This window comes from Penaeus vannamei, chromosome 6 (assembly GCF_042767895.1).
Source record: "Penaeus vannamei isolate JL-2024 chromosome 6, ASM4276789v1, whole genome shotgun sequence".
Classification (NCBI taxonomy): Eukaryota; Metazoa; Arthropoda; class Malacostraca; order Decapoda; family Penaeidae; genus Penaeus; species Penaeus vannamei.
This window is the reverse complement of record NC_091554.1, coordinates 21,922,355-21,932,354: the sequence shown is the minus strand read 5'-3', so window position 1 is coordinate 21,932,354 and position 10,000 is coordinate 21,922,355. Positions and strand designations below refer to the sequence as shown.

The following is a 10,000-nucleotide window of genomic DNA, read 5'->3' as shown; positions in this document are numbered from 1 at the left end:
AGTGCTACTACTACAACAACAACAACAACTACTACTGTCACTGCTGCAGCTGCTACTCTAGTAATAACAATAATTATAGTAATAATAATACGATAATAATGATCATTATGAGGACAATAATGATAACAATGATGATAATGCTAATGCTAATGATATTAACGACAACAACAATAGTAATAATAATAATGATAACTAATAATAATAATCATAATAATGACGATAATAATTATATCAAATAATAGTAATCGAAATAATGAAAGTAATGATAATAAATATTTATAATTATAATAATGATAATAACAATAATAGTAATAATAATAGTAATAATATTATAGCAATGATAATGATGATAATAGTAGTGATAATGGTAATAATAATAATGTTAGTAATAGTAGTGAAAAAGTTGAGAGTAACAACAATGACAATAACAATGATAATTATAATAAGGATAATAGTGAATATAATAATGATATCAATAACGATAATGATAACGATATCAATAATAATGATGATGATAATAATAATGATAACAATGGTAATAATGATAGTAATGATAACAAGAAAAGTAGTGATAATGGCAAAGATAATGATAATGATAATAAAGATAATAATAGCAGTAATGATAGTAATAATGATAATGATTTTTTTAAAATCTATTATCATTACCACTGATAACAATAGTGATGATAATGACAATAATGATAACAATAATAATAATAACAAGAAGAACAATATTGAAACGATTATATTTATAATAATGATAACAATAAAGATGATAATAACGATAATAGTAATAATAATGATGATGAAAATGATAATAATAGATATAAAGATAATAATAGATATGGCAATAATAATAATTATGACCATGGTGACAATGCTAATAATAATAATAATAATAATAATAATAATAATAATAATGATAATGATTATGATAATAATAATAATGATGATAATAATAACAACAATAATGATAACAATAATAAGGACAATAACAATAACAAATACAAGAATGATGATTTTGATAATGATGATAACAATGACAATAATAATAATGATAATAAAAATAACAGCAACGATAATAATAATAACAATAAAAATAACGATAACAAAAACAAGTATAATAAGGATTTCATAATGATGATAATGTTAACAATGACTAATAATAATAGTAGCAATAATCATAACAATGATCATAATAACAATTATAATGATAATAAGAACAATAATGATAATAGGAATAAAAATTATGGCAATAATAATAACACCAATAATATTGATGATGAGGATGATGATGATAATAAAAAATCCTGGATCCAGATCATGGTCCGCATCACCACCAAAATTTAATCGAATGCAAGTTGGGCTAAGATACACCTCTGGCAAAAAAAAAAAAAAAAAAAAAAAAAAAAAAAACTCCATCTGTCCATAACTTCTTGAGTTTATCCTGCTAACTAACTAACAAACAAACTATCCGTCCAACACAACCAAAAACATAACCTCCTTGGCAGAGGTAATAATAATAATGAAAATAACAATAATAGCAACAATGATAGCACTAATAAAAAGAGCAATAGCAGAATTTTTAATGATCATAATAACAGTGATATTCATGCTAATGAAAATGATGATTATAATGATAATACTAATGACACTAGTAGCATTTGTTCTAGTAGTTATGATAGTAAGGATTAAAATGATAAAAGTAAAAATGAGAAAAAACGGAGAGAATGATTACAAAAATAACAAAAAATAATGGCGTTATACTAATGACGATAGTGATAAGAATACTGATAATATGAATAGTGTTAATAAAAATAATGATAACAATGATAATGATAATAATAATGATAATGATGACAATAATGATCACGACAACGATGATAATAATGATAAAAATAATAGTAACGGCAGTAATAATGATTGCAATCAATAATGATAATGATTATAAGCAATGCTAATGATTTTCACAATTATAATGGTAATGATAACAAGAATGATGATAAGGATAATGATAATAACAATACTGATAATAGCACTAATGATAGTAATGATAATAATAACAATGATAATAACATTAGCGACAATATTAATCATAATGATGGTAATATTATTGATGATAATCATAATTAAAACAATAAGGAGATTAATAATAACAATAAAATAATAATAACAGTAATAATAACAATAAAATAATACCAACAATATTAACAGCAATAGGTGTAAAAATAATAATAATGATGATGATAACAATGATAGCACTACTACTACTATTACTACTACTACCAATAATAGGAATAATAAAAATGATGATAATGATGGAAATTTTAGTAAGGATAATAAGAATAGTAGTAGTAATGATAACAATAGTGATGATATTTATGGGTGGGTGCTTTAAGCGCAGGGTGGTGTGAAGCGATGGTGAGGTAGCCTAGTGTGAAGTGCTTGTATTTCTCGCTTGTAACTGCCGCTGCTGGCTAGCCAAATTTGAAAAAGGGAGCGGCTCTGCATAAGCCTCCCCCTGCCAGTGAAGCCTCTCCATCATCGAGGCTTCTGCAGTGTCTCTCCGTGGCCACCTATGGAAATTGGTACCCTGTGGTCCCAGGCTGAACTGTAGGGGATCTCGGAGCAGTAGGAGGCCACAGAGGTACAAGATCATGGCCCATCGGCGTGTGGACACGCCCTGGCCTTGTACTAACTTCTGTTCCTAAGCCTCCTGGGGTTCATGGGAGGCTCGGAAGCGGTGGGTCTTGCCAGTCCTCCTCCCCCCAGGGATAGCCTCATCGGCAACGTCTCGTATAATTGGAAACGCTGGGGGGAAATGCCCCTGCTACCCAGCAAGAGAGGCGGGCTGCGAGCCCCGCGGCTGCTGGGGCGCAGGATGGGAACGGGACCTACTCGTCCCGCCTGTGTTTTTGAGCTTGTGGGGAAAAGCCCTAGGGAATCCCACAGGTGGATGGGTCCCGTTGAATGGACTAAAGGGGAGGAATTAAGGGCTCCTTAGTGCAGGAGGGGGTTGAAGCTAGGGGTAGCTGGCTACCTAAAATGAAGGAAAGTATAGGTCCCGCAGCCTGCCGCCCCCTTATATATGGGGCAGCGTCGGCGAGGGTGGCAGATGTGGCGTCCACCCGGAGTGACTGCCCGAGGGTTAACCTCAGGCGGGAAGTCGGGGGTGGGGGTTCAGAATATCCGCTCTTTGCGTCAGGATGATCGGTTGCCTCTGCTATCGAGGGAACTGGGGAGGCTGAGAGTTGGGGTGGCTGCTCTCTTGGAGGTGAGAAGACCTGGCCTGGCTGTATAAGTGGCTACACCTATTACTGGTCAGGCCGCAGTGATGGTCACCATTTCCAGGGGGTAGCCATAGCTATCTCCAGTAGGCCGGTATCCATGAAAGTTCTCAGACAATTCTGAGACTAAAATTCAGATGTCTGAGGAAAAAAAATAGGTCGGTCGTTTGTTTATATCGTTGATCTCCTCGTTTAGTAATTAAATACTCATTAATATATAAAAATGTTTGCAAACATATGTTTTCTTTGTCGAAATACTCTATTGCTCTGGCACATCACACACAAATGAGTCATTACACAAGAAAATAAAAACAAAAACAAATATCGATAAAAATGGCCTTTGCTGTCCTCAGGCATGAGCTCCTCCGAATCCTGTGTTTACCCGCCCCTATCTGACCTCGGACAGGGAGCGGGTCACTTCCTCCCAAAGTATCAGCATGGCTAGTGTTGCTAGTGGGTGATCCCATAAGAGGGTAAGAAGTGATGGAAGCATAATGGGTAACAATGAGAATGGATGCAAGGAAGAACGACGGAAACGAAGCAGCAGCCCAGAATGTTGCCGGTGTAAACAGCAGGAAGCGACTGCTATATCCACAGAACTTTTTTTCCTTAGAGAAATTGAGGTGGGCCTTGCAATTGGGACGGGACCATAGTGTTTTCGAGCCACCGATGAAGGAAGGAAGTAGGAGGCCGTATCTCACGGTGCGGGCAGGCCAGTCGGAGCAAACCCTGATGACCTAGGGATACAAGGGAATAGTGATGACTGTCCTAAAGGATGAGGAAAAGTTCACTGTGATAATTTTCCAGTATCCAACCATAATAGACCCAGACTTCCTACTGGACGATGAGAGATTTGTTTGGGTAAGGCGGCACACGTCCAGGGGCGAGGAGCGGAGTCAGCTCGTAGCCCTTGTGAAGGTTTTATCTCTGTAGCGGGGTACAAGAAAGTGGCACCATATGTGGAGCCGCCAGTCATGTGCCGTAAGTGCTGTAGATGGGGACACAAGTCGTGGGCATGTCAGCAGGACGCCCAATGCAAGTTCTGCGGCAGGACACATGACTCAAGGGTCTGCCGAGCCAAGGTTGAAAAGGGGGGAAGGGTTTCGCTTTGCTGTTGCAACTGCAGAGGCCACCACAATGCCGGGTCTCTTGCATGCAGGGCGAGACCACAATTAAAGATTGCTTCGGCGGTCCCCGGCAAGGAGTTCCTGAATATGGAAAAGGCCCAGTCACCACGCTGGCTGAGGTGCCGAGGGAGGCGACAGCTGCAGTCCCCAATGCCTGGGTACAAGATCCATCGCAGGTGGAACCGTCACCAATGAGTAGTGATCACGGGCAGGATAGTCAGGTGCAGAAAGTGAGTGAAGTGCCGCGGAGTAGTGATGCGTATTTTTCTGGGAAGGAAATATCCGAAGTTACGCGGATGCTGCAGACATTAATGTAGAAAATGGACGTTATTAAAAAAAAAAAAAAAAACTGGCCCAAGTTATGAGCGGAGAAACCATAAAGCAGAAAGAGGGGGAGGAGGCTATAAAAGAAACTCCCATTAAAGACAAAACATATATTCCTTCATACATGCATTACAGCAAAGGAGCAACATTCAGAGTGTGAGATAACTATTAAGGGAAGGGAAAGTAAAATAACAGCGAGTGCAGTGGCAGGAACAAACTCTGTGGCTCTCAGATCCCTCCTGCTGAAATGCAGCTACCTAGAAAAAGAAAAACTCTTAAATGAATGGGAAATTGTGCAAGACGAGTGGACAAACATTAAAGATATGCTGGAGAAATATAAGGACACGATAAAGCATAGTGGAGCCTCATAATATTTGTTTAGATTTCAGAAACAGCGTTTCACTAAATGTACGACAGAGAACAGTTCGTTTACATTATACTCAAACGCCTATATGTTGACTTATCAATATAGAGGTGAGGATAATCTACGTTACCACATCCTTTTGAGATGTAATCTTTTGTCTCAATAAACGTCAAAGTAAAAAAAAAAATTCTCTCACTCTCTTTATATATATATATATATATATATATATATATATATATATATATATATATATATACACACACACACACACACACACACACACACACACACACACACAGACACACACACACACACACACACACACACATATATATATATATATATATATATATATATATATATATATATATATATATATATATATATATATATATATATATATATATATATATATATATATATATATATATATATATGTATATGTATATGTATATATATATATATATATATATATATGTGTGTGTGTGTGTGTGTGTGTGTGTGTATGTGTGTGTGTGTTTGTTTGTGTGTGTGTGTGTGTGCATATATATATATATATATATATATATATATATATATATATATATATATATATATATATATATATATATATATATATATATATATGTATATATATATATATATATATATATATATATATATACATATATATATATATATATATATATATATATATATATATATATAAATTCTCGTTATTTCTCACTCTCTTTCACGCTCTTTCTTTCTTTCTTTCACTCAATCGCTCACTAAGTTACTCCATCCCTTTCCCTCTCTCTCTCTCTAATTCTTACTTTCTCTCTTATTTTCTTTCTTTCTCTTTTCCTTCACACTCTCACTCCCTATATATCTCTCTCCATCCCTTCCTCTCTCTCTCTCACTCTCTTCCTCCCTTCCTCTCTTCCTTCCTCTCTCCCTCTGACTCTCTCTGATTCTCTCTCTTTCTTTTTCTGTATCTATTTTCTCTGCGCTGGGAAGTGTGTGTGTGTGTGTGTGTGTGTGTGTGTGTGTGTGTGTGTGTGTGTGTGTGTGTGTGTGTGTGTGTGTGTGTGTTCTCTCTCTCTCTTTCTCTTGCTCGCTTACGTATCTGTCAGTTATGATATACCAACTGTTGTTATTGCATTGTAGAACACAATAACAATTTTGAGAAAACACATTTGCTCCAATCACTTTACAGTGCATCAAACATCTCAATCTAATATTTACATATGAGTTTGGATATTTTCTTGCAATACAGTATCGGTGATACTGTATCGGCGATGCATGTATTGGTATCGGCATCTCTTTACCTGTTTCCGAAGAATCGATGTTTTGGAATCACATTTCCCTTTGTTCAAGTATCGATGCCTCGGTATCGCTTTATATAAATATGTGTATCAATACTCATCATTGTATATATTATTCCTGATGTAAAAGATATTTATGTCATAGTTAGTTTATACTGATGATGATTATAACAGCTTAGTCTGTTTTTCTTGGTGATGTAATTTTAGGTGAACTTAATTCCAATCAAATGGCCTAATGTGGATAGCCTTTCTTCTTGATTTCGTGATCTGCAATGCTCTTACCATACTACGTGATTGTATTATAAAAAAAATCCTTAACTTACGTCAGTTATGAAATCAGCATCATAAAACGCCATTGAAGTAAAGAAAATGAAACAGTAATATGAACAGCAAATATCTTTCTTGCTCTTGTATATTGTTAATTAAAAGAAATGTGTTCTTCGTCAGGAAAACCCAGTGCCGACAATAAAACTGGATCCGCTTAATCACATTTATTGCTTTTTGAACGGAGGACATTTTCCTTTTTGTCACAGAGATCTGGTTCGGTTTATCAGCGGCATAGTTCTTTCACTTATCTCTTCTTCAGGAGGTGTCGCCGGTGTTTAGATTTTTTTGTGTGCGACAGTTCTATCCAGTGAAAAAGCCTGGATACATTTTATGATTTGGGCTGCGGGAATTCTCGCTTTTTTATTGCACGGAGTCATCGATAAAAACACACAGCAGTAACGCTTTCGGCGAGAAAAGGAAGACTGATTTCGTGTGACGATTCGTCATTCTATCTGACATTTTAACACCTGATAACGGCATCAAGGAACGCTATATGAAGCGCCCGTCCTCGGGACCGGCACACTGCGGCGTCCGCGTCGACCCGTAGAGGATCTCGTCCCGTGATAACGCAAGAAGCGGGACCCTCGTGGACTTCCCTTCTCGACGTCGAAGCGGAAGAGTCAGGACATTTCGGAGGAGCTTCTGACCTGACGCTATGGAGGGCTCCTCAAGGGTCCTCCTCTCCCTCCTAGTGGCGGGATTGGCAGTGCTCCCACACCTGGTCAACGCCAGTAAGAGTGATTTCAAATATTATGGCTGCATTTTATTTTATTTTATTACACTTTTCTGTTATTCCTTATATATTGAAGCATTTCCGAGAACCCAGTAGTAAGGCACAAGAATAAGTCTTTCACCGTTTTTTTATGTCTCCATTCCATTTGTGTTTATTCATCGTTGTATTTCCTTCCTTACAAAAGGGAGATGAAGCGTAAATGAATAATGATTGTGAATGAACACATTCTGTGAAGTTTTCCGAAACCCGTAACACTTTGATAGATTGTTTGACATCGTTTGACAAGTTTTGAAAAGATAAATATTTATATTTCTCTTTATTTCACATAAAAAGTTAACAGAAAACTATTAAACTATTTAATGTGTTTGTATGTTTAATTCAAAAACAAAACATTATGGAAGCAAATAACTGAAAGGGAAAGAGGCTGTAGAAACTTTAAATATATATGTCGGATTTAGACAAACCTATTAATTTATTATTCACTTTAATACGCCCACTGTTTTTCCTATGGAAAGCGTAAGTATGTTGCTTGAAGTTTTATAAACCGCAGGTGAGATCTGAACTCACACTCAGGACGGATAATGATCTTACCTTACTGTTTGTTATTTATCAACAAATTAAGATACACAGCATTTTCTTTGATATTGTTCAATACAGGATAGTTTTCGATATTCATTCCACTGAATGCACACATAATATATATCGGACATATTTGAAATTAACCTTAATTATGAACTAATTGTATCCATAGAACATGAATTCCATGCACAAATAAAAATATATATATTTTTAAATGATACACACAATGCAATTTGTACTTTATGAAAATATAAATCCCTTATGGAGACGTCCGTAGAATATATCGAGTTGGGATTGGCCGACAAATAAAAGGAAAAGATGTCACAACAGGTTGCAATAATGTGCGCGTAAAGGGTAAACATGTTTGAGTATGTATCAAAGCGTTAGAGTTTTCGGAAATGCTACAAAAACCGTTTTTTTAAACAAACAAAATTAGAAAACATTAATCAAACAATCAAATCTCAGTAAATTAAAATTTATGTTCGCTTTTTTTTTTAAATCAGCATTGTTGAGAACACCTCGTCCTTTGCAGGATCCCCGACTCCGAACATACATATCTGTCACAGCCTGACCTGCCCTGAACAGGACGCCTTCTACGCGCACCCGACCTTCTGCACAGACTACGTCCACTGCGTCGCCGGCGTCCCATATGTCAAGGTGAGAGACCGGATTAGAATGAGTAGGAGAAACTGGGAGAAGAGGAAGAGAGGGTGGGAGAGATACTGATGAAAGATGTAGAAAAAAAGGGAGGGATGAACATTACAGAAAAAGAGGGAAGGCTAGTGGGGAGGCAGGAATGGTGCGGATGAAAGAATAGTTTGGGAAAAGGGCAAACCGAGAATTAATCCATTTCAAGGCATCATAAATAGGGGCCGATAGGAAGGGAACTATAACAAAGAGCAGTGAATGCAGGGAGGAAAGGCATAGGATACCCAGAGAGAAAGAGAACGATATTATTTGTCTTCCCTTCATACTTAGATGCACAGCGTAGATTTTCTTTCTATTTGCTCAGCACCAAAACGAACCGCAAACCTGCTGTGTGACTAAAAGCACAGCTAGAAGCATAGACATTCTAGTTCATCTTTCGTTAGCTTTGATACAGTCTAAACTCACATTGTTAATTTCCAGGGCCTCTTTTACGATTTCCAGTTAAGGTTGTTCACGCCCAAATATTCCATAGCCGTGAATTAATTGCTTATCATTTTCCATATCATTTGATCACTGAAGACCGATAAAGAATCTCTTCGCACCTTACACATAATCAAGAAACTGAGTGACCATTACAATATTAAGCTAAATAAATGATTATGCCAAAGGCTGTAAAATAAGGAGCTTGACTCGTCTCGGTAAAGTGTGTCATTTAAACAGAAACGGAAGATGAGCCAGGAGAAACATACGAAGAGGGACCAGAAGAACTAAGGGCACGAGTCACTTTGCGTGAATACGATTTTTGGTTCTTCGTTAAGAAGTAGAGTATTTGGTACAGATTCAAACATTCAGGCAAGGAGAAAGAAGGAAGTGCATCAGTAATAAATTTAACATATACAAAAATAATAATAAATAAAAATACTTTCTCCATTGTCAGCAGTAAATCTTATGAATCATATCCAATTACGTAGCACAAGATAAATCTGAGTTATAAATCTTAATATCCGTTAGGGAATTATACAGTTGATAAGGTGTTTATGGGAAAGAAAACAACATGTGATGAAGGTTGTCGGATATACGTGCAGCACATACACGCATACTTAAGTAACTATTTATTCAAAGTATATTGTTGTCATTTCACAGGAGATATTGATCTCACATATACACACAGGCGCACACACACATATGAATATATATGTATATATATATATATATATGTATATATATATATATATATATATAATGTAGATAGATAGATAGATAGATAGATATAATACATACACACACACACACACACACACACA

At 36.1% G+C, this 10,000-nt stretch overlaps 1 protein-coding gene across 41 annotated transcripts in view; it reads left to right on the top strand.

Moving 5' to 3' along the window:
• The first annotated feature begins 7,237 nt into the window (after positions 1-7,237).
• The window catches only part of LOC113815370 (uncharacterized PE-PGRS family protein PE_PGRS54), a 40,443-nt gene continuing 37,680 nt past the window's right edge, over positions 7,238-10,000 (top strand). For all 41 annotated transcript variants that reach the window (XM_070122758.1, XM_070122755.1, XM_070122751.1 and 38 more), the window contains exons 1-2: positions 7,238-7,467; positions 8,581-8,705. In XM_070122758.1, coding sequence (XP_069978859.1) covers positions 7,392-7,467; positions 8,581-8,705 — 201 coding nt within the window. In that variant the 5' untranslated portion in view covers positions 7,238-7,391. The remainder of the gene's footprint in view (positions 7,468-8,580; positions 8,706-10,000) is intronic.